Source organism: Drosophila navojoa, chromosome 2 (assembly GCF_054131105.1).
Source record: "Drosophila navojoa isolate 15081-1374.11 chromosome 2, UAZ_NAV_1.0, whole genome shotgun sequence".
NCBI classification, from domain to species: domain Eukaryota; kingdom Metazoa; phylum Arthropoda; class Insecta; order Diptera; family Drosophilidae; genus Drosophila; species Drosophila navojoa.
In genome coordinates this window covers 4781704-4807391 of record NC_142890.1, presented here as the reverse complement: position 1 = coordinate 4807391, position 25688 = coordinate 4781704, and the positions used below count along the sequence as shown (strand labels likewise).

The following is a 25688-nucleotide window of genomic DNA, read 5'->3' as shown; positions in this document are numbered from 1 at the left end:
AAATAATAATAAAAATAATAAATATAATAAATAATAAATAATAAATAATAAATATAAATACTAAATAATAATAATAAATATAATCATAAATAATAATAATAATAATAAATAATAAATCAATAATTAAAATAATAAATAATAATAATAAATAATAAATAATAAATAATAAACAATAAATAATAAATAAGAAAAAAATAAAAATAAATAATAAATATAAATAAAAATAATAAATATTAAAAAAAAGAAAAAAAAAAGTAAATATAATTTACATACCCTATAAAAACAATAATATTTATTCACAGATTCCGTACTTACCTTGCTCCACAAAAAACTATCTTATAGATACAAAAGTATCTTTTTTAATATTTGCTCATATTCAAGCTGCCAGCGCATATGCCCCCTGGCGCTGCATATGCCAAAAGGCCAACAGCATAGTTAGCGGCAATTTTTGTGGTAATAGGCGTGGCGTGGGCGTGTCGGTCATGCAAATGCAACATTTATTTAGCCGGAATCGAGGAAGTGAAACGAGCGCACGTCGTTTGCATTTGGTTTTATTTTTATTGATGAGCTTTAATTGTATTGCGTACTCGCATACTTATAGACTATTTACACAGGTTAGCTTGCTTACATCGTGTGTGTGTTAAATAACGGTATGCTCATAGTGATGTACGAATGTACAATGTACACACACACACACATATACATACATATATCAGTTGTAGTTGTAAATTCTCACGTGCATTTCAGTTGCTTAAAGCTAGAAAACAGTTTACAAACACAAAAAATGTGAATAAAACCCGATCGAGTTAAATGTGAAAACTAAAAATTGCAGTTGCGGCTGGTGTTGTTGTTGTACTTGTAGCACCTGTCCGTGTCGCCATTTTGCAGCGCGTCAACTTCCGGGCGCCATATTGAAATGTCAGCGGCCTGCAGAGCAACCCGCTGCCGATGGCTGCCGCCGCTGCGGTCGTCGCGGCCAGCAGCAGCTGAACGCCGAGCAGAGCGACCCGCGGCGCACCTAGAGCAGGGGTAGTAATGCAAACGATGGCAGGTGAGCGGCGGTGCCGTGCAATTATATTTATTTATATTTGTAAATGGTCCAAATAGGCAACCGCCTGTCAGTCGGCATTTGGATGGGCATTTATTTTTAATTAGCTGCCCGCCACAGCTGTGTGTGTGTGCACATCACTTTGCCGGGCACTGTAATTGCGGTCGCATGCACTCACCTGACTTGTACAGCTCCTGATTCTTGCGATCGATGTCGTCCCGTATGACCAGCGCCTGCAGCGTGGACTCGCGCGTCAGCTGCGGATAGCTGCCGATCTCGGCCACGCAGCGCAGCTCGAGGCGTCGCTGCAGCTGCTTCTGTTGCCTGTGCTGCTGTTGTTGTTGCTGCTGTTGTTGTCGCTGCTGCTGCAGGCGCTGCAGTTGTGGCTGCTGGAAGCGCGGCTCGCTGGCATAAAAGTTCAGCTGCGAGACGATGCGCCGCAGCTTGTAATCGTGTGCCGTAATCGTTGTCTCTTCACTGGGCAACAGATCCAATTTGCTGGCCTGCATGAGATAGACAGCTGAGTTGTCGACGTGTGTGTGTGTGTCTGTGTGGGCGTCTCACTCACCTTGATGCCATTTATATACCAGCTAATCGTGGTCACCAGACTGGAATAATCTGTGCTACAATTGACCTGGACGAAATCATCTTCACGATACATCGAGTGGAAGCCGCTGATGAGCGGATTGTTTTGAGGCAGCGCTGCGTGGAAATAAAATATAGAAGATGACGGTGAGTTGGCGGCGATTAATAATTAATTAAGCTTTAAACACAAGCTTTGAAGTGGCCGAAAATATTCAAGTATAATCAAATATTGTAGATTTGAGATTGAATAGAAAGAAGCAGATTTTTAGATAGCTTGAATATTTGTTTTATTGTCATTTTAATTAAGTAATTTAATTTTATAATCTATTTATAGCCCGCAACATTTTCCTTAGCAGTTGTGTTTGCTTTGTGCATGGCGAATTAAGTTTATCAGCAACAGATTTTAATTGAGCCAGATCTTTCCCTTTGATCTCATAAGCTAGAGTGAGATAACTATATAGTCTAATTTTCTACAACAGGACTGTTAAAGTTTGTCATTGCACTGCTAACTATACAGTGAAGGCAATGTTAACAGAATTCCTGAGGTAAAGGTGCAAGACAGAAAAATGTTATGCTAAAATTGAGCGGATAAAGAGGATAGCGAATGGAGGAGGTGAACAAGATCATATAAAATAAATTTTTTACTATATTATAAACTCATTCGAATTCGATTCATATAATGTATGCACGAATCATTTGGAGCTCTGCCAAGTTTTGTTAAGTCAGTTACAAAGTTAACAGCAAGAAAGCAGACAGACAAAAACACAACGATGTATATAAAGTGTGCCAGAATATGAAGCTAACGATAATTTTATGTAGTGCATTAAGAAGTCGTTGGCTTGGCCACTTCTAATGAATGCAAATGAAAAGCAATTTCATTTGTCACTGGCCCTGAAACAGTTTCCTTACGCATTAAAGGACTCGCTTAAGCGAAATACAGCTTGAGTCTTCAAGCTTTATAAGCTCGAGATTTAAATATATATTATGAAAAAAAAAAAAAAATGTGAAGCAACATTTAAATAAAAAATTCTTAAATTTTAGTTAAGTTGTGCCTTTAATGGGTAAAAGTTTATGTATATAAGAACATAAAAAAGACGGAAGCTCTTGACGAAAATGCCGGAAAATCTTTTTTCATTTGACTGGCGAGAGGACATAATAAAATAATCAGATTATATAAGGTAGCAATAGTGCATTAGTGACAACTGCGAAGCTAATATTAAACGTGCATGAAACATGCAAATTTTGCAGCTTGTTGAACGACCCCAGCCTCAGTCCCAGTTCCATCTCCAGCTTCAGCTTCAGCTTCGGCCTCTGCCTTAGCCTCTGCCCGCGCCCTGCTTTGCCGTTAAGGCTGTGTTGTCTATGTTGTGCTCGTTGCTTGCTGTTGTTTATTTAACAACTTCTCTATTTGCTTTTGATAAATTTTTAAAAATATTTCAGCAGCGAGACGCACACCATGTACGACGCCGCGCATCTACAAGATATTTATTTTATATCAGCGAAAAAATAGATGATCATAAAACACATGCAGAGCGCGCAGAAACATCCTGCTGCGTGTGAGTGTGTGTGTGCGAGTGTGTGGGCAAAAGTAAAAGCGAAAATAAAAAGAGGAAAAACGAGGCACATAGACACACTCGGCCACAGACACACACACACACATACGTACACACATCCTGTGTGTGCATGGGGACGAGGCATGAGGCACTCGGTAGCGGAGCTTTTCATTTTAGCGATATCCTTTTTAAGCATAAAGTGCTGCCGTAAATCACAGAGGCGCACAACAACACACACACACATACACACACACACAGACACAGATACACATGGTCCGCACACCCGCAGACTCGAGGCAAGCAAGCGCGATTCCTGTGCGCTATTCCAGCGCTCTTGTTGCCTGCCCAGCATCACTCTCAGTGTAACTGCACTGTCTATGTGCATGTGTATGTGTGTGTGTGTGTGTGGCTAGGGATGCGAATCACATGCATCTCTTGGTTACATTTTATGAAAACGTTCAGAGCTCGCTGGCTGCTCGCTGGCTTGTTTCTTGCGCGAATACATCCTGCTGCCGGGCTGCTTATCCTGTGCGTGTTGCTGGCCGTTGCATGCGGCACGTTGCGCGCTGCACGTTGTTGCAAGCCACTTTGGCATATATGTATGCAAACGGCTTTTGCTCTTTGTCTCTCTCGCTCGCGCACTCTGCATGCTCCTTGCCGTTTTCTTTGCATGTTGTTTACCATTAAAATATCACGGAAATTACACATTTTACTTGGTTTATGCTGTGCGGCAGCGCAACGGGCATTTGCCGATGGATAGCGGTAAAAATATTTGCATTACATACGCACCCACACACACAAACACACACACACACTCATACAAACAAATATGCATGCATGCATGCATGCACTTTAATTTAAGACAAACAATTGAAATTGAATTTTATTACGTATACGCACCGTGGTGCGCGGCTTGGTGAAAACTTACCCTCAACGCTCATGTTGGCCGTGCGCTCGGAGAGCTTGAAGTGCGGCGCATCGCCGGACACTTCGCACCTGTAGACGCCCGTCGATTTGATGCCCAATAAATTCAAGTCCACACGACACGAGGATTCATTGCATTCGTAGCTGTTATCGATCAATTGCACGCCCGCCACCGGGAACTTGCGAAAAACGGTCTGCATTAGCGGCGCATATCTGTATGTTATTGGTAGAAAGAGACAGAGCATGAGAGAGAAGGAGAGAGACGGTTAGTTGGCCTAAAGGGTTTTCTTTGAGCAGCGGCAAATTGGCCGCAAATTGTGCCAGCTGCCATTTACTGTCCTTTTTCGGTGCCTGCCTGCCTGGTCAGCTGATAATCGGCCCAAAAGGCACACTAAAAGCTTTCAAGCCATAAACGAAACGAGGCCAGGAAATGGAGATTTTTCACACACAAGTGCCGGCACATGCACTCAGCTCTGTGCGTGTGTGTGTGTATGTGTGAGTGTGTGTGTGGGTGTGGCTGGGCGATTTCTTCAATTCGTTTTTGTATTGTAGATTGTTGCTCATTAATCCCTCAAATATATATTGAATCTATCTGCGGATAAATCTACAACAAAAGTGTTCAAGTGGAAAACTTCTTCAACGTCGAACAACAAAAGTGGCCATAGCACATAAATAAACAAGTGCGATATGCCAGAGTGTGCTCGACGCTCAAATACTCTGCAATCTGCGTGTGTGTGTGTGTGTGTGTGTGTGTGTGTGTGTGTGTGTGTGTATGTGTGTGTGTATGTGTGTGTGTGTGTGTGTATGTGTGTGTGTGTATGTGTGCATTGGCTACTGTCACATTTCGATTAGCTAACTATGCCCCACTTCGCTGTCTCCACTCGGTATTACAGAGAGAGAGAGGGAGAGAGACGGAGAGAGAGAGCGAAAAAATGCTCTCAACTTTTGTGGGCTGTTGTGGTGTTGATAAGTCGCTTTGTGCGCTACTTGTTAATAGGCGTAAGCTGGCGTTTGTTGCTTGTCCGAGACTGGGCAAGCTGTTACGCAAGACGATAGACTGGGCTGATGGGCTGCTTGAGCGGGAGGGATGGGTCGAATTATTTGCGGCTTAGATGCCGGCTGCTGTGGCAGCAAATCAACAAATTTGATAAGCAATATAAACTGGCTTGCTTGCTCTTGTTGCGTTTGCCTTTGCCTTTTTTGGGCTTGTGGCCGCGACTCGTTACATGGGCTTTGTGGCAGCTATTATGGTCTGTGTGTTGTGTTTAATGCCTATTTTCCACTTAGTTTTTCACATATTTGATGTGCAAAGCCAATAAATACTACGATAAAATAAACTACACGAGATAGCAGATCTCAACTAAAGTTAATTGTATATCAATTTATTTTTTTGTTGGTAGATTCAACTGAGTTTGCCTCTTAATTGGCGCCTAGCACATTATATACAAGATTTACAGTGAATACTAAAAGGAGTGTGAGAGAGGGAGATAAATATACTCTAATTGCGGAAAAAATTAAAGACATAAAAGACAAATTGATATTGACCAATGAAGGCGCTTTTTGAATATGAAGCACTTGAGCAAGCGAGACAGCCGTATGTTACGTACAAGCCTGCGATCAGTGCAGCTTAGAATAGTGCGACGCTGCAGCTCTTCATAAGTGCAAGCGTGACAGGTAGCTAGCGCTGCAAAGAATGACCGCTCTAACTGCCATGGGTAAATACACGAATTTGACCTGCAGTCAAAAAGGAGAAGACAAATATTTATATACTGGCTAATGTTTGTATTCTGCTAAAGTAACTAGTGCGCCATCTCTCTCTTGCACCATTATAAAAATGACACCAATTGAAAGTTTCTTTGCTTGCAGTGCGCAAATTTCTAGCTTTGAGCCAATGTTGGCGTTGTTTGTGCATCAAGCTCGCAAAATACATATATATATATATTTATATATATTTATATATATATAAAACTGTATATATATTGCGCATGTTTTAGCATTTTAAAGTTTTTTGTTTACATTAATTTGCAGTTGCATTACAAGTGCAAGTAAAATTGCAATTGGCCAGAGTTGACTTTTCATGTGCTGCTGTTGCTGTTGGCGCTGCCGCTGCAACAACGGCTGTTCCTGCTGTCTAATTAAAACTTTCGCTTAGCAGTCAACCCTCCCCTTATTACTTACTTGGGGTTGTAGTCAGATATGTGTGTGTGTGTGTCTGTGTGTGTGCAAAGCACCTAAGCGCTACTCATTCTCATTTTTAATTAAGCAAAACGCGAAGCAGTCACTTGAGATTTTTCATTACGCTGCAGTGCAAATACTTGCAGACGTGCACATATACATACATACACACATACATTCGTATGTGCATGCATGTAACTAACTTCCATCGGGGAGGGCCGACGATGATTATGATGATGATTATAATTTATGTGTGGCAATTTAATAATGATGTTAATGTCTGTGTTCCTCTTCTGATTGCATATTCACTATTTGAAATGGTCGTCTTGAGGTCAATTTGGCATTTAATAATCATTTCAGCTTGCCTCTGGCACAGCTCCTGAACAGATATCAGCTCCTATAGCAATTAGTTGGCTTTGTTGTCGCCTGTCTGGCTGCTGCTGCTGCTGCTGCTGCCACGTACGTGCAAAGGTTAAAATACGCAAGTGACTGATGGCTGCTGTTGTCGAGCAAGCCGAGTCGAGTCGAGTTGAGGCGAGCCGAGCCGAGCCGAGCTGCACGGCGAAAAGCCTATAAACCCAAAATGGGGCCAACCACAACAGTGTATTTCATATGGTAGGACATTTAAATTAATTTGCCAACGCATAAACGAACCAACGTAAATTAATTTATTTAATAATTCATTAGGCAAGAAAGTCGCATGACAATGAACATATTTATGTGGCAATTCTCGCTGTGTATGTGTGTGTGTGTGCGTGTCTGTGGGCTGTGTGGGTGTGGCTGAAACTGGTTACGAGTGAGAGCGGGCGTTACGCCCAGGGCTATGGCACAGATTTTGATGCATTTGACAGCTGCGCAGCCTTCGCAAAAATAACAAAATAAATATCATAAATTATAAACGCACACACACAGACTCTCTCCCTCTCTCTCTCTGTGTGTGTGTGTGCGCGCACTTTTGTGTACTTACCTAAAAAACTCGCCGTCGTTTTTGTACCACTTAACCGAATTTAACGTGTGACCACTTATGTCATAGCTGCAGGATAATGTCACGTTATCACGAAAATCAACAATTTGTGGCACATTGATGTCAGTCACAAGTAGACACTGAATGCGTCGCATAGCTGCCAAAAGAGAAACAGAGATAGAGACACGCTAATGTGTGAGTGTGAGCGAGATGGCGCATGTGAGGTAAACAGCAGCCAGCAGCTGCCGGCAGCAGCTCGATAAAAAAAAAAAAAAACAACGTCAGATAAAATGATGAAAAATGTCATAAAAATGCTGCACAAAATATATAGCGAAAAACGCAACGAACATTTTTGCATTTGTGTGTGTGTGTGCGTGAGTTTGCATAGCATAAATAAAGCTTCATCAGAGTTTATAATCGCAATGAAAAAAAGGTCAGATTGCATTTCATAAATATGTATTCCGTGTGCTGAGTCAAATGCTAATTGCTCCATATGGGTTATTTCAATATTTAAGCCTTCAATGTATTCAAATTGTTTGAAATCTTGTAATATTTATATGCATTTACATTTACTTCTATAAATATTGAAAAAATATATATATTTATAGGTAAATATAAAGGGGATTGCTTGTTATTGTATTGCATATATCTGTCAGCTTTGATAACATTGTGTGTCCTCTTGCTCTTGGTGGAAAATCTTTGATAACTACAGTATATAATACCGTATAGCTCGAACAAGAATTTAATAAAAAATATTCATTAGGATTAAATTGAATCCCAAGCTCATTTAGCCAGTCTGAGAAGCGCATAGAAAGGTTCTAAAGTGTTTTGCAGTTGAAGCTACAATAAAATGCTTTTCTATGTTTAAAGTGATTAAAGAGTTAAGTACATTAGGCGAGTGAAAAAAGGAGAACTTAATGTTGGGTAGATAAATTAACATAAAAAGAAATTAAGCAGAACACAGAGATGGCGAGAAAGACTGGAGGAGGGGGGGAGGCTGACGGAGAAAACGCGAAGCAGACAAATTGTGCAACGGAAAAAAACTGACGCACAACTTCTAATTGAATGAACTTGTAAAAATGCTCAACATCTGAAATGACACAGCAACAAAAAAGAACGAACGAGGAAAAGGAAAGGGGACAACAACAACAACAACGACAACAACAACAACAACTGCTAAACGTTTTCAGCCAACAACAACGAGAATGAAACCGCGCGTGGGTTTTTACAATTTGCGGAACGTTTTTAAGTGCAAACAGACAGCTGAAGAGGAAATGGCAGTAACAACAACAACAACAAAAGAAAAAAGTGGTTAATATCATTAGCTGAAATTGTTGCTGTTGCTGCTGTTGTTGTTGTTGTGGCAACTGCTTATTGCAACTGCAACATGCGCCAGCTGAAAAAGTTGTTGATAAATTTCCATAATCTTGGCCATGTCTCGTCGCATTCGCACAGCAGTTGCCGCATTGCATCGGAGAGCAGCGCTGTGCCGCATGATAAGCAACAATTTAATGCCAAGCAACGACGACAATTTGCAACTTGTCTGCATAATTTTTGTTGCTGCAAATGGCATTAGGCAACAGCGGCAGCAACAAGCACCACCAGCACCACTAGCACCACCAGCAGCCGCATCTCTCGTGAATTTAATTTGTTGCACTTTACAGTTGAAATAACTTGAGGTGTGGCAGCAAAAAAGTTTTCTGCCACAAACAACATAACTTCTTTAAGATGTCTATGCAGTGTGCTTACCTTGTAACCGTTACAGATTGAAAACCAGAGAGAGAGAGAGCGAGAGAGAGAGAGCGGAGATAGATAGAGATACTTTCTTATAATGCGCGACAGATTGCAGCCCGTCGACTGTCGGCCGTAATGTGAGCTTTGCATTCTGTTTTATGCCTTGTCAATGGCAGCAAACAAACTGAGAAACTTGTTTAAAGTTTCAATAGACAAACAAACAAAAGTGCCTAGCCTAGACGACAAAGAGGCGGAACTGCTGCTGCCGCTGCTGCATGCTGCACACACGCACACACATACATGCAAAGCGTGTGCTGAGTGTGACACGACTCCTTTGAAGCATGTCAAAGCTGCTGACTAGCAGTAACATGAAACAACAACAACAACAACAGCAACAAGAGCAACAACGACGATAACAACGACAATGGCAAACACATTTGCAAATGGCAGCGGCAACCGCAGCTTAATGACAGCCTCACACACACACACCAACACACACACACCAACACATGCTCACTGAGTTGGATGGAGGCGTAGGTGTACCACAGGTGGGCGGTAAAAGTTCAGTTGCGTGGCAGAAAGCATGACAGCTGTATCTGTGACCAAGCAGGTAAGACTATTTCTTCTTCATATATAAATTTATATATGCATGTGTGTGTGGGTGGGTGTGTGTGTGCGCATAGCAAACAGCGGCAGCTTCAAAGGCTTACTTCCAGCTAATACCCTTGAAATAATTTATACATATATCACTTAACGGTACTTTAATGCTTTTGAAGAACTCTCTGAATAAATACTTTACATTAAATTAATAATACTATACTCTTTTTAAAATAAAAATTTAATCCGTTGAAAAGCTCTCCACTCTCAAGCAGATAATGCTTAATTGGCACTTTAACAAAAAATAATTTATTATATATATAAATACATATATATTTTAACTACAATTAAATCAAAAGTCTTAAACATTTGCTATATGATTAAATTTAAATTTGCGAAAAAATCCAAAAGTAATAATCATAATAAAAAAAATAATAATAGCTTCAATATTAATATTCAATATTAAAAAGTTAAATTTATTGGTACATAAAAAAAAAATTTAATTCCCTTATGTTTTGTTGCCTATTTTTATAAGACTTAATTATCTTATCAAAAAAAAAGCAAAAAAAAAAAATATATATATAAAAATATAAAAATAAATAAATATAAAAAAAAATAAATAAAATAAAAATAAAATAAAATAATATTGTCCTTAATTTATCAGAACGTTTAAACAATATCTTGAAAAACTAATGTAATATTTTCATTTATTTATTTATTATATAAGTTGTAATATTAAATTTACATAATTTATGCATTATTATTATTTATTTATCTAAACTGATAGCATTTGTAATAAAGCTAAATAAAATATTTATTTTCTTGTCATTTTGTGTATCAAATAGTTGAGTTGTAAGAAAAAGCTAAAACTTAAAATATATTTTACTTAATTCTTTATAAATTAAACAAAAATTAAATAAATAATATTAAATAAATTATTAAAAGTACTTTTATTCAACTTTCTAAAAATTTCATATTCATTTATTTAAATAAATTATTGACATTAGTGCTCTATAATTATATTATTAAATATTATAATTAATTTAAAAATTAATAATTTAATAAATAATATAATTAATTTAATTAAATAAATTTGAATTAAATTCAAACAAGTTTGTATATATAAAATTTGATTTGCCTTATGCCGAACTACCCCATGCTGCACACAAAGGCTGTCACAGGCACAGCACAGGGTATTTAAATAAGTACATCAAATAGCCCAGGAAGAGGCAACTTTTTTGCATGGCAATCAACGCACTTGAGCAAAGTTTTTGCTGCCTAACAACGCCAAACAACTCCGATGGCAATTCAAGACCTCAATTTGATTCTTGCTGTTGTCGTCAACTCGACATGTGTGTGTGTGTGTGTGTGTGTGTGTGTGTGTGTGTGTGGGTATTACTTATGTATAGGTAGAGCAGGTTGTCTGATGCTTTGTCTGTTTGCTTGGCTGATTGTTGCACAGCTGTTCGCTTGTGGCTTACAAAAGCAAGGCGCAGCACGAAGCAAGGATTTTCCTTCTCCGGTAACCGTGAAAGTGCCTAAAGAAAGTCGCCAGACTTTCCCTTCTTTTTTTATAGCTGCTGCTGATGCTTCAATTGTTGTTGTTGTTGTTGCTGCTGTACATTTTATTTAAGGCATGCAGCGCATAGTTCTCTGCGCTTGACTCCACGTTGAGTGGATAATGCAAATTGCGTGCCCTGAAAAGTAGGCAACACACAAAAGTTGCTGCAGCCTTGGCTGCGAGTCCGAAAGAACCGTTCGCCGCGCTTACGATAAACGCCAGCGCAGACAAATCTGCACGGCCCGCAGCATAAAGAAATGCCAAGCATCTATAATTTGCATATAAATGCGACAAACGCTTCGAGCACCACGCCGCAGTCCGAGCGCTTGTTTGTTTTGGCTTTGCCTTGGCGTTTTCTCTTTTCCTTCGAATATCCATACCCTGTAAGTATAGGCAGTGCTTGAGCAGCGCGTCGAACTTATAAAGTGCCATAAATGTTTGATGAATGTCAGGCAGCAGAAGTCTGGCTAATTTTGTACACGAGTCTAAGCAAGTTGACCTCTTTAGATACATATATTCTGGCGGGGTCGAGTTTAATAAGCTCTTAAGAAGTTTCAGCTTTGCTCATAAATGATAAATATCGATTTTTTGCATAGGGCGTAGGTATATTAGAATGACGTATTTATTTGGAAGCTCTTTAGTTTTTGCTCCGTCAATGTCTTATCTCGATAAATATTGATTTCAGCATTGGATGAGCCTTATAACTTTTTGTTGAAAACGTTAACACAAATATCATATCATATATATCATATCATAAATACTTCTATCTGGCTTATCTCAACAATTATTTGACCTGATAAAAACTTCAATCGATAAATATCGATTGTAAATAATAAAAAGGATTGTTTATAATGTAAAAAGAAAGATTTAGAAAAGATCTAAAGCTTTATATGTTGTATAGCTAAATTCTATTAACAACTTTGTTTGATGTTGTTATTTTCACTTAAGAAAATTTCGATAAAAATCGATAAATCAAAAAAGGCCTAAAAAACATTTCTCTAGGCTCTATAGTTGTTCAGCTATGAAAAGCGGAAAACCCTACATTAGTCTTAGACTACACTTTGCTGCTTAAGGGGTATCACTTAGCTGTTCAATCGCTAGTTGATGCAATCTGATTTGAGTTTCTTTTCAGCTGGAGTTGAGCTTGTGGCAGGCGAACACAAATAAAGATGCTAATCTCACTAAAGCGTAGTTGCGCACAACAACAACAACAACAACAATTGAGCAGCTAAATGGCACTAAAAAAAAAGCCAAAAAAAAGGAAGCTAAAATAAAATAAATAGCCGTAGCTGCTGTCTGGCCAACTATGCGACGAGCGTTAAGCTAGAGCTGAGATTCCATAGCTGCTATTGCTATTGTTGTTGTTGTTGTTGTTGTTATGGCTGCTGCATAGCAAATGGGATTTAAGCCAAACAACAACAAGAGCAGCAGCAGCAGGAGTAGGAGCAGCAGCAGCAGGAGTAGCAGCAGGAGCAGCATCAGCATCAGCTAGAGCCATGCGAAACGTCAAAGTTGAAACTTGATTTTCCACATTGGCTGCGGCTGTTGGCTTTGCTGCATGCCACATCCGCTAGACATTAGTGTCAGTTTTTTGGCCACGCCCGGCGCAGCTAAACAATTTACAGGAATTTACAATAAAAATACATGCACACACACACACACACACGCGCACACGCACACAATTGCAATTGGTGGGAGGGGCGCAAACATAATTTACTTTCAGCCAGCCAAATCGCACACTTAATAAAATTGAAGACACTTGTAAAATAGGCAATTTGTTTAAATCAACTTTATGGCACTTGAGGCTGGCGACTCAGTCGAGTGCCGAACTGTCAGCAAGTCAGCCCACCACGCCCACTACGCCCATCGCACACCCACGCACTTGTAGCCAAATATTTATTTTGCCGGCAGCTCGGCTCACTCTTTGGCTGCCGCTGTAAATTTTAAAAGCGTCTATAAATTTTTAGAAAAGTGCAAATAAAATATAGCGCAAGTTTTTATGCCCCTCAGTCTGTGTATGTGTCTGTGTGTGTTTGTTTGTGTGTTTGTCTCTTTGTGTTTTGGGGCTAAATCCTTTAAGGCGTACTCCAAAATGAAATTGTCACATTTATGTTTCCTTTATGTAAATTCTTTTTTCTCGCTCTCGCGTCTACGGCTGCCTTGTCCTGGCTGGAATGTCCTTCGAATACTTCCAGCTGGTCCTAAATACTTTAAACAATGCATAAGAAAAAACTATGCAAATTTGTATGCGTGTGTGTGTGTGTGTCTGTGTGTGCCTGCCTTTGCATTGATTCTCATTCAGTTCGACAATGCCTTAGAAATTCTTTTTAATCTATTTAATATTATTTATATTTATAAATACTTATGATTTTATATATGTGAAAAAAGTTAGAGCAAAAGCTAAAATATGCTTCGAATAAAGTTGTTGATGTACAAATTTAATTTTGATGAAATATTTTAATGTTTGGTTCATTCAAAATAGTTTTTTTTACATAACTTAGTTTTGGCTATGACTGTTTTCGTTTATAAAAAAATCATGAATATTTACAAATTTAAAAAATATTAAATAAGTTAAAAAAGAATGCAGCGTAATAGTAGTAATGAGTTTATATGAAAAATTTGAAACAAATTATATAAAATAGACTCAAAAGCCGCAATAAATGAATTTACAAAAAAAAGGCTAAAAAATATGCAGTAAATTAATAGTAAACTATTAAAAACTTTAATTTGTTGTTTGTTTAAAATAGTAGTAAAGTATTAATAGCTTTAATTTGTAATTAGTAATGCTAAATTTGAAGACTTTAGCTTTAGTATAAGTAGTAATAGCTTTAATGTAATTATTAATGCTAAATTTGAAGACTTTAGCTTTAAATATAAGCGATATATAACCTTATATCTGATTTTTGATAGGGCTTTTAAGCAATAAAACGAAAAATAAATAAAAAATGAATTTCTAGTCGAATTAATGAAACTAAAAAGAGAACAGCAATCATTTTTTTTTTTTTTTTTAGTAGAACCCTAAAAGATGTCAGGTCAAAACCCTCACTTCCTATCCAGTAATTAACCTATTAAAGATTCTGAGATCAACGTATTCCCATATAAGGGCTGATGAACGTATGGCCAGACAGGCAGACGACCTCAATTCGTGGCCTTAATCAAGAATAGATATACTTTATGTTCCTTGCCATGCCTCCTTCTGCCTTCAACAGCCATCACACTTATATGATGTGATTGCATTTTAATTTTGGATTAAAAATTGCAAATTTGACAATTGAAAAGGTCCTCAGTCCATTTTAGAGTAAAGTCTTCTAAGACTTAACAGCCCTTTCTTGTTTTTTTTTTCTCTATAAATTATTTACAATATTAATCTCTATATCTGCTCAAACTCATCAGTTTGGCTGTCAAAAAGTGCATTTCAGCTGGAGCTGTTTAATTATTAGCCCAGCCTGAAGAGATATTTAAAATTCTATTTACATTTCGTAGACATTTGTCTCGAATGCATTCGAAGCGAAGGAGTTGAATACTTTGAGCTGATTTTGTGTTTGCTTCAGCTGCGCGCTGTCAGCAACGTTTGCCACGCCTCTGCCTTCGACAAATGGCGTTGGGAAAATGGAAAACTGGGGACAGAAAGGACGCCGAGAAATTCAATTACTAAAACATTTCAGCGGGCAGCTGCAGCTGCTGTTGTTGTTGTTGTTCTCCCTCGATAGCAATACTAACTAGTTTAGTATGGCGACTATGTTTAAGAATAATGAGCGCAATAATTGGCGTAATCAATAATTGTTATTCAAGTGAGATTTCTGTGTGTGTGGGATTTCATTTGTGGGGCGCAATAATTGAAAGTGTATTTAAAAAACAATTTGGTCGCATGAAATTTGCATAAATTTCTGCGGTCTCGCCCATATTTACAAAATACGAATAACAACAACAACAACAGCAACAACAACAGCACATATTTATTGCTATGCTAATTTTAGAGTTTGGGTCACAGTGGCCACAAAAGGCAAGTGCACAAAAGCGCAAAGCGGAAACGGAAATGCCTAAATGACTTTTCATGGTGTCGCCATTGAAGGGTCAGGGCCCACTCTGTCTCTCTCTGTGTGCGTGTGCGTGTGTGTGTGTCTGTGTGCGTGTGTTCAAGTCAACCGCAAAGTTGGCCACGTCGTCGAGCTTGTCGTAAAAAAGGTTGAACAGCTTAAAGGGATTAAAAGCAAAAGGCAATAAAATGAAAAGTTTCAAATATTTTTATTATTATTATTATGAGAGCCAGCGGGTCCGCCGGGTCCGGGCCCCGACTAAAGCCTCGACTTTAAACTTACCCAGCAGCATATAGATGCCCAGCTGCAGCAGCCAGCAGCCAGCATTATCCATTCTATGCGATCCTTGGCCCAGGTCCTGTCGCATGCGAAAACTCTCCGTCCGGCATATTTTCAAATCAATTTTCTCTGCTTTGCTCTGTTTGCCGTACAATCTTCAAACATATTACTTTGCACTATGATTATGTATGTCTCTCTATATATATTTATGTCTATATCTACATCTATATCTGTGTTTGTTTCAATATCGACAAGTGCCATTAACAGGCCAACAAATCGAAACAAGCGCCGAGTCCTTGCTGGCCAAAAAAGAAAACAATATTCAGCATTCGCTGCTGGCGTTTAGTTTTTCTCAAATTCCGCTTTTTTATGCTTTTTGTTTTTTTTTTTTTCTTTTGTTGGTCGCTGTGTTTTAAGGTTATTAAATTTGAAAAGTTTTTTGGCGTCAAAGTGCGGCGTACTGAGACAGCAGACACACCCACACACACACAAACACTCACACACACGCACACACACACACACTTACACTTACACTTGCTCGTGGTCTATTGTGTCCGGCTTTTAGAAAGTTTTGGCTCAGACTTTTGTATATGCTCTGTCGCATGATCTAAAGTAGATATGATCGAGGGAGAGTGCTGAACTTTGACTTGACGGAGAAAGTGGAGTGGGAGGGGGCTTATAAAAGTGAGAGAATGAATGAAATAGATATGGATATAGACAGAGAAAGAGAGCGGTTAAGACAGAGAGAGAGGGAGAGAGATAGGAAAATATATAGAGGAAGAAGGAATTCCATGAGGGCGATATGAAGAGAAAGATAGGAAGAACTAGAACGAGATGGATATAGAAAAACAGGAAAATACAGAGGAAAATACACAACGGAGAGTGAGATAAAGAGATAACGATATATACAAAGAGTGAGTGAGAGAGAGAGAGACAGTAATAGTCTGAAGGAAAGATATCGAGAGAGACTTATATATGTATGTATAAATATGGAAAGAAATGGCGAAATAGAGAAAGAGAGAGACAGAGATAGATAGAAAGTGAGCGAAACATAGAGAGAGATATAGTGAGTGTGTGATATAGAAACTAGAGATAGCTATGTACATACGTATAGAGAGAGAGAGAGAGAGAGAGAGAGAGAGAGAGAGAGAGAGAGAGAGAGAGAGAGAGAGAGAGAGAGAGAGAGAGAAAGAGAGCAATCTATAGATGGATATAATAGAGAAAGGGATAGAAAGGCGGTAATGAAAACAGAGAAGAGGAGATCGAGGGAGATAGAGAGAGACTGAGAGAGGCAAACAAAAAAAGAGAGAAAGAGGGAGCTACAGAAAGTGGGTGATAGAGCGGAAAATTGAGAAATATAGAAAACAATAAAGGCCCGACACACGCATATCTTATAACAATTCATACAGGACTAAAAATTTGATTAAGGAAAAACTGAATTGTATCAATAGATCTGATTGCAACACGCCTACCTATGTATATGATGATATGTATGCAATGCCTCTAACTATCTATCTATAAAATTGACTAACTTCGTAGGCAGTCCTCGTCTAACAGCAGAGTATATTCTAGTCGGCTATCTCTCGCTCTCTCTCTCTCTATCATCGCCTTGCTTTTGCACCCTATATAATAAAGTTTGGCTTTTGTTTTTGTTATTTTTGTTTTTGCTTTGTTCTGTTTTGTTATTTTGTTGTTGTCGTGCATTGCATTTGTTTATTGTCATTGTCAGCGTTATTTAAACGTTGACAGTTTTGAAACATTTTTTCTTGTGGCCTAAAAATAGACTGAGTGAGAAAGATAGAGAGAGAGAGAGGGGGGGTAGAGGCATGGAGGGAATGAGAAACGAACTGAAAATGAAAATGAAAATGTGGCAGGCGGCAACTTTGTCTGCGGCGCTTGTCCATTGGGGCCAGTGGCAGTTGCTGTTTGGCCAACAGGCGGCAGCGAGTCACGCCCCACGCCCAGCGTGCCCCTAACCCACACACAGCCGCAGCACTGTCCGAGCGCCAAGCCCCCACCCCGCCTGTGGCGCTTCAGGCTTTGTGGCATAAAGTCCTTTAATGCTCTAATCAAATTGTGGCTTCTTTTTGTGCTGCCTTGTCGTCAACTTTGACTTGTTGTTGTTGTTGTTGCTGTTGTTGCTGCTGCTGTTGCTGTCATCATTGTTTTGGTTTCATTGACGCGTTTATTAAAATTGCCGTGGCAAAGTTCTTTGCCAGCATCGGCAGCATTTTATTTTTAATAACAGTGGCGAGCAGCTTGAGCTGGCTTCTTAGTTAATTTGTTTTTGCTGCTGCTGCTGCTGTTGCTGCTGCCTACTAAGAGTACAGGTGCCTGCAGGTGTGCTGGTGTTTGCAGGTGTGCTAAGGCTAATTTCATTTGCAGCTAAAGATAATTGCAATATAAATATATTTACTTTCATTTTTCCATATTGCTGAACTTTATTTAAATGAATGGCACGCATATATTCATTAAATAAACTCTCTTCTCTTCTCTTCTCTTCTCTTCTCTTCTCTCTCTTTCTATCTCTCTCTCACTCACTCTCTTTTATGCTACTTAAATTCTGTCAATTTAGCTAGAAATCTTAATGCAAACATTTGCATTTCAATCGTGCACTAAAGACAGTTGCTACATATCTATGTACTTAACACACACACACACACACAAACACATACATATGCATATGTGTGTGCGTGTGCTTGTGTTTGTTTGCTGTCCACTAAAATAACGCATAAGCAAGGGCCACACAAACTTGATGCTTAAACGAACTACACACACACACACACACTCACACATACATATATACGAGCACACACACATTCACACACAGCTGTTTGGGCTGTGCTTGAATCTAAGTTAATTACTTAATGGCAACGTAATGCACAGGCATTTTAATAATTAACAAACATTTCATTGACTGGCATAAGTGACACACAAACACAGACAAACACACTCAAGCACACACACACACATGTACCTGCATATAGACGCACACATTGAGTTCATGGCACAGTTTGTTGGCCCTTTTGATATATTTATTTATAAGCCTTGCGCAACAGTCGGCAAAATTTTTGTTGTTGTTGTTTTTTTCCTCTATTTTTTGCATTTGCATAAATGCATAATTTCCATTCACACACACACACACACACACTCATGCATGTACACGCACACATATGCACATGCTTGTAATCGTTTGTTATTTGTCTTTGTTTTCTTCTGCTTCTTCCTCTTCTTAGTTCGTTTTTGTTTTTGTTAGCCTTTTACGCGCTTTCTTCGTCGGTCGGCCACACCGTGTGCCTCTGCGCTCACCGTTATGCCCGTTCGTCCGTCCGTCCGCACGCACCGTGTCCCACAAAAGTTGCCGTCTAACTGACGCGCTTCGGCTGGGGCCACGGCCAGCTGGCGTTGCGTAGCGCTGCGAGGCTGCGGCTGCTGCGGCGGCTGCGGCAGCGATGTCAGCAAGCCAAGTCCCGTATGTAAAATCCATGTCCTGTCCTGGATTCCGTTGCGGTCCTCGTGCATTGCTGCCAACGTCGACGTCGACGGCGACGCCAGCGTCGAAAGAGCATCAGCTGGCAACTCTTTGACAACACATACATCGATGCTGCGTAGCGGCCGCTGCTTCGGCTGTGCTCTGCCTACGCTTCGGCTCGGGCTGTCTTCGGCTGCTGTCGTTTAACGAGCATCATGGGAGCATTTGACAAGGCCTGCGTCGTCGTCTCTTTTTGGGCGCGTCTACTGCCTCTTGAGCTCTGCTCTCGTCAAAGAGCATTTGTCGCTTTGTCGCGCTGTTGACTAACAGCACTGTTACACTAACAGTGAGTGGAGAGTTTAAACAGCGCTGTTAAGCGTTACAGTGACTGGCTGTTAGTGGGAATCAGGTTGAATTCTAATTGGTATGCAAGAGAGAAATGAAAATAAAGTTGATTTAATTGTAAACAAAAAGTTTATAAATTTATAAATTTATAAAAAATAGAGAAAAATGTATGAAATTATGTAAGTTGGAAATGCGAATATGTATTTGTATAAAATATATACAAAAGGTCATTTAAATTTGACTAACATTTGCAGGCTCAATCTGATTTTCCAATTCAGCTGGAATGCAAATTGTTGTTGTCTAATAGGATATGAATAAGTCCAATGCAATATGTATTGCATTTGTATAATACCCAAAAATCGTTTATAATTGAGCTATTCGCATTGTCGTGCTGTCTCTTTCACTGTGGGCATAAGAATAATAAGAACATGCAACATTAACTGGCAGCCGCAGTGGCAACGGCCTTGTGCAGCCAACTATGCAATAGGAAAATCCCAAGACTTTGGTTGTCATTCTTCTTGCTGTTGTGCTGCTCGCTGGAAATCCTATTAGCCACATGCCCGTCTCGCAGACAGCTGAGGCAGGCAGGCAGGAGGCTGGCAGGAGGCAGGCTGGCTGGCAGGAATCGCAGCACAAAATGCAACGCAACAAGCGGAAATGTATTTTTCGGCTGAGGCTGCAAGAAGAGATATTCAACTGCCAAGCCGCTTATCAAAAAATAGTGGAATAGCACAAAATAAATAGAAAATGGAACAGAGACAGATGGAGAGAAAGAGAGCGAGAGAGAGTGAGAAAGGGCAAATAAAATTAGTGCAGACTCTGGTCTGCCTCAGCCCGCATCGCAGCAAATCGCTACTTGGCTTATCAGTCACTCTCAGGACTCGAGATGGAGCTGCCTGCCAAGCGAAAGTATCTGCAATGGACGTGGACGGCAGCTAGACAACAGTTGCAAGCACTCCAGAACCATTCTGCCCTTCGCCATCAAAGGCGAGCCTTTCTTAATAGTTTTCTGTGCACTTGAAATTTCATTCAGCTCCACGGCCACGACAGCAAATGGCTTCGGGGCTTAAGTCTTTGATAAGGAATAAATTGCAGATTACAATTTGAGCAATGATCACTCAAAAAGCGATCAATGGTCAATCCAGCAGTGCGTGAGTCAAGTCTTTCAGTCAGTTGGCTCACAAGCAAGACGATCTATTTATCAGCCTGTTGATCAATCACTAATAAATTCATTCAACTCTTATTCACAAAAAGTCAGTCAGTCAGTCCATCAAGCAAACCAAAATATGAGACAATCTTTCACTCAATCAATATGTCAACAAATAGTCAATCAAGCTCGCAATCAATGTTCAACATAAAGTTAGTCAATCACTCAATCATTCAATTAATCTGTCATCAGAGAGTCAATAATCACTAGGTCAGTCTGTGAATCAAACATTCAAGTCAATCACTCTGTCAACAAACATACAGTCAATCAATCTGTTGAAAAAAAAAGTTAGACAATTGATCAATAAATATGATCAATCAATCACTCTATTAATGTGCACACAAAAAGAGAATCAATCATTAAGTCAGTCAGTCATACAGTCCATCAATCATAATGTCAGTAAAAATACAGTCAATCAGTCTGTTGACAATAGGTTTATCAATAGGTCGACAGCAAGTCAATCAAGGGCTCATTCAAATTGTCAATTAATCTTTCAATGAGCAATTGAATTACTCAATCTCTCAATAATTAATATCAATAATCAATAATTAAACAATCAGCTTCCTTACAAAGAGTTAGTCAATCACTCAATCAGCTTTTTAGCAAAGTGCCAATCAATCAGTCAACAGTAAATAAGTCAATCAATCAGTCAGTCAAATGATAGTCATGCCTCAATCAATCCATTTCAATCAATTTCCCCGCCAATCAATCAATCAAAATGAAAAGAAAGCGCTCATCATCCATCAAGTGAGCTCATTTTCGCTCAGTGTAATTGGCAAGCACCACAATTAATTATCGCACAATTTTCCTTGTGGAAATTGTTTTTCTTTGGAGCCGGCGAAATAAATTAATTAAAATTTGTGTTTTTGCTGGAAATCAATAAAGATTAAAGCTGGTTAATGAGGCCGCGAATGGCAGCAGCCAGCAGGAGAAGCAGGAGCGGCAGGAGGGCCAGGAGGAGACAGCAGACAGCGGGGCTAGGCTAGACCGCTGCACAGATTTAAGCCGATGTTAATTTCCGCATAATTAATACAACTATTTTTTGGTTAAATTGCAGCAGTTTGCTCAGAGGACCGTGTCACGGAATTAAACGTAAATATTTAATCATATTATTCAATTAAATTCACTTTTTTTCGCTGTTTGTGCCAACGCTCAAAATGAGATTACACGGTGGATGAATAGCGACTGAAAGAGAGAGAGGAAGAGAGAGAGAGAGAGAGGTAGAGGGAGCGAGTGAGAGGCAGAGAGTGCGGCTTTATAGCTGCGCTGTGCCAACTGTGCTGGAACATAATTTCATTAAAAGTTTTGAATGCATCAAAATGTTTTAATTAATAAACAGCAGATAAATCAATTATTTATTTTTATTTTTATTCTTACTTCATGCATTGCCCAAAAGAGTTTGTTGCTTAAATGTTTGTTAAAAAAAACTAAGTAGAATAATATGAAAATAATACAAAATTGATCAAGCAAATTGATTGAATTTAGTTCTCAAAGCTTTGAAAATATTTTATGATTAGCTGAATTTATTTATCAATTTGCTACGAAGACTATTTATATATGTATATGCATTTGAGAGGAAAGACAACACGGTTGCCTTTATTCCAGAGAATCATTTGACAACTCTACTATAGGCCCTACAGACCTACATATGTCGATAAGAGCCAAATCTGACGGGAAAAAGGCTAGCTTAGGAGTCACTGAAGCCAACAGCAAATGATGTTTTACAATCAAAAAACAATTATATTGGAAATACAGGAAAAGTATGAAACAATTTAGCAAGGTGAGGACAAAGAGAGAAAGAAAGAGAAAGACAGAGAATTCTGTCGTTATCCCAGCCGTAGAAAAATATATGTTTGACTGCATTCAAATTTAGACAATTAAGGCTAAGTAAAAGGCACAGAATTTCTGTTATTTGTTAAATATTACATCTGCTGTCCTTTATTTTTGACAAGCGACAAAATGACAAACTAAAAGTATTTTAATAACAGTTTTGGCATAAATTACGCATGTGTGTGTGTGTGTGTGTGTGTGTGAATTGAAGAATTTAAGAATTGATTAAAATGTGGCAAGGAATGTCTGTGTTAAATTCGATGAGATGCAGAATAAATAACCGCAACTATTGCACTTATGCTCTCAATATTGCATAAGTGTGTGTGTGTGCGTGTGTGTGTGTGTGTGCTCTTACGGCCAAGTTGTTGGCAAGTTGCAAATGCGACACGTGAGCCTTTTTGTTGTTGCAGCCGGTGCATGACTAAAGCAACTAATGGCACACACACACACACACATGCACACACACACACACATGCACACATGCACATGCACATACTTCTGGCTGGAACACGTGTTTTGACTGCAACAAATATGCAAAAAATGTTATGCCAAAAGCCAGCCCAACAGCAACAACAATAGCAATGGCATTAACAGCAGCCACAACAACAACAACAACAACAGCAACGTGAGCAGAGAACTCTTGAGTTTCATTTTCCTTCTTTTTTTTTTTTTTTGCATTTTACGGAGCCCAGCGCCGCGAAGCTGCTAAACTTGGCACCGTTTGTTGCCATTTGCGAGAATGTGCGCAAGTATTTTAAAAATGTATTTTGCAGCGATGGCAGCTTTACATTTTGGGACACATCGAACGTGCCGGCCCAAATGCCCGGGCGCTGCTGGCCGAGTGAGCGCAGCGCAAATAACTATGCTATAGTTTTTGGCCCAAGTAAGTATGCTATAGTTTTTGTTGTTCTGCCTCTGCCCACGTCAAGCACGCGCCGTCTAGTGTGTGTGTGTGTGTGTGTGTGTGGGTGCCATCTTGTGTCCCAGCGGGTTAATGGAGCTCCAGGCACATGTGCTCCAGGCATGTTGCCTCACACAAAACGTTGAAAAGAAAAGTGAGCTAGCCCGAAGAAGCAGCGAATCGCGTTTTCATTGCGCTCGTCGCGCCTTTTGGCATTCTTCTTCTTCTTTGGATACTTTTTTTGGCTTTCGGTTTGATTTTATGAACTAACTGCGACTTTGGCCGCTTAACTTTGCTGGCTGCGGCTCATTATGCAAAAGACGGACGCCAGACGCACCGAAAGTCGCGGCCGGGCACTTGGCAAGCAGCCCTCAGCAGACGGCCTAAAGTTTCCATTTGCAACATTTCCAAGCAAATACTCATAAATAAACAGCGGCAGCCGCAGCAACAGAGAACTTCAGGCCATAGCGATGGGCCGTAGTCGTGCTTTCTCCTATCTCAATGAGATGTGGAATGATGAAATACTAAATTAAAGAAAATATTGTTTTAGTATGAATACTAAATAATTAAATAATTCATAAAAAATTTATGGAAAATATTAAAATATATATTCGAATTATTTTTAAATAAAATACTGAAAAATTTACCATATATTAATATCAAAATAAATATACATTAAGTAAAATATGGAAAAAATGGTTTACAATATTTAAATTTAGTTTAATTTTAATTTTCTATAAATACTAAATATTGAATATTGAAAAGCAAAATTTAGAAAAATTTTTTTTTATATATATATAATAAAAAAATGGTGTAAAATATTTAAATTTAGTTTCAGTTTAATTTTCTTTAAATCCTTTTTATTGAATAATAAAAAAAACGGATAATTTCTTTTTTATAAACATAAAAAAAAAAAATTGTTTAATTTTTAAATGCAGTCTTAGTATATTTTTTTATAAAATAAAACAAAAACAATTGATATTGATATTAAAAAAAAAATACTCTAAAATATATGATTTTATGTACATATAAAATATATTAATTGAAAAACTGGCTAAAAATATTTAAATTCTGTTTATTTTTCAATACGTAAAAATAAAAAAAATATATATCTTTAATATTTTTTCATGAGAAAATTGTTAAAAATATTTTAATTGTTGAGTTTCAGCTCATTTTTCATTAAATCCCTGCTAAATTTTTCTAAAATATTTAAAAAACATTTATTTAAAATAAAATTTGTTTTTCTACTTCTTAAACAATTTCCAATGATTTAAAATTTTTAAAAGCCGTCGTGCTCATTTGTGCCTGCTCGTGTCACGGAATGCAATTCTCTGTGCGCTGAAGCTGTACGTTTGAGGCACTAGGCAAGCCTGCCACGCCCCTGAGGCATGCAACAAAAAGTGCGGCTGGGCAGCGCCACAATGGGCGAGTTTATTAAAAAATTTGAGCGCGCGCCCCACTCACGTCTATTTTATTGTTAGTTTCGTTTCTTTTACTCTTTTTGGGTTTGCCTTATACCCAGTGGCAGCTACTTGAGCGTGTGGGGTGTGATAGGCCATAGTGCATGGCTGGAGCGGAGCTCTCCTGCGCATTTATTTTGTGTGGATGTCATTAAATTTATTCTTCTCTTAGCATGAACTGCTCAATCTTAACATATTTTGATTTTTTAAGATTAGATTAATGTATATTAAATCCAAAGCTATACAAAAATATTTAAGATTTGTTGGAGATATTTTGTTAGATCTTTAATCTTGACAAAGACAGCGCTGAACTTTTTTTTTTTTTTTTTTTTTTTTTTTTTTTTTTTTTTTTTAACATGTATATTTATTTTGAAGACATTTTTAAATATCTGATACTTGTTGGAGATATTTTGTTAGATCTCGAATTGTAGACAAAAAATTTATTCCTTTTTTTTTTATAAATATATATTATTTATTATCAACTTTTGCTGGTTAGGGCTGAGAAGTTTTTCAAACTGTTTATGGCTCATTTTAAAGATGCTCCATGCATTTATAGAGCGCAGGAGGTTGATGGATTTCTGCCAACTTCAGGGTATCAGCTAGTCAGCTACTACCTTTTCCCATGCTCTTGTTTTGGCTCGACTGTGTTTCATTCGCATTTTGTGTTTTATTATTATTTTTTGTTGTTTTGCATTTTCTCCTCTCTCTCCCTTCCTCTCTCTCTCTCTGTCTCTCTCTCTATTTTTTTTTGCTGTTGTATTTCGTGCCACTTGGCCAGCGCAACATGCACTTGAGTTTCATTTGGTTGTTTCGGCAACGGTTCGAGGCCCCGTGGCGGTGCTGGGAGGTGGTCTACATGGGGTAGAAAGGGCTAGCCGGGAGTACCAGGCGCACTGGGAGTACCAGCCAATGTCAGAGAGTGCATTAAGCATTGTAGTGCCTCGAAAAAGTTTTATGTACATTGCGAGAGCGCCAAAAGAAAACCGCAAACACAATATAAAGTCGAATGTTTTCTG

The 25688-nt window shown here is 38.7% G+C and overlaps 1 protein-coding gene across 2 annotated transcripts; it reads right to left on the bottom strand.

Annotated features, from left to right (window-relative positions):
- Positions 1–544: 544 nt before the first annotated feature.
- On the bottom strand, positions 545–18959 carry beat-Vb (beaten path Vb). Of its 2 annotated transcripts, none has more exons than XM_089263141.1 (6): positions 18767–18959; positions 7253–7406; positions 4115–4323; positions 1617–1750; positions 1227–1551; positions 545–1018 (listed from the first exon to the last, which is right to left on the bottom strand). In XM_089263141.1, the coding sequence occupies exons 1-6, from the start codon at positions 18942–18944 to the stop codon at positions 807–809; spliced, it is 1212 nt and encodes a 403-aa protein (XP_089119267.1). In that variant the 5' UTR covers positions 18945–18959; the 3' UTR covers positions 545–806. The 2 variants fall into 2 exon arrangements, with proteins under 2 accessions (XP_089119267.1, XP_017953606.1); XM_018098117.3 differs by lacking the exon at positions 18767–18959 and adding an exon at positions 15461–15702.
- Positions 18960–25688: the final 6729 nt, after the last annotated feature.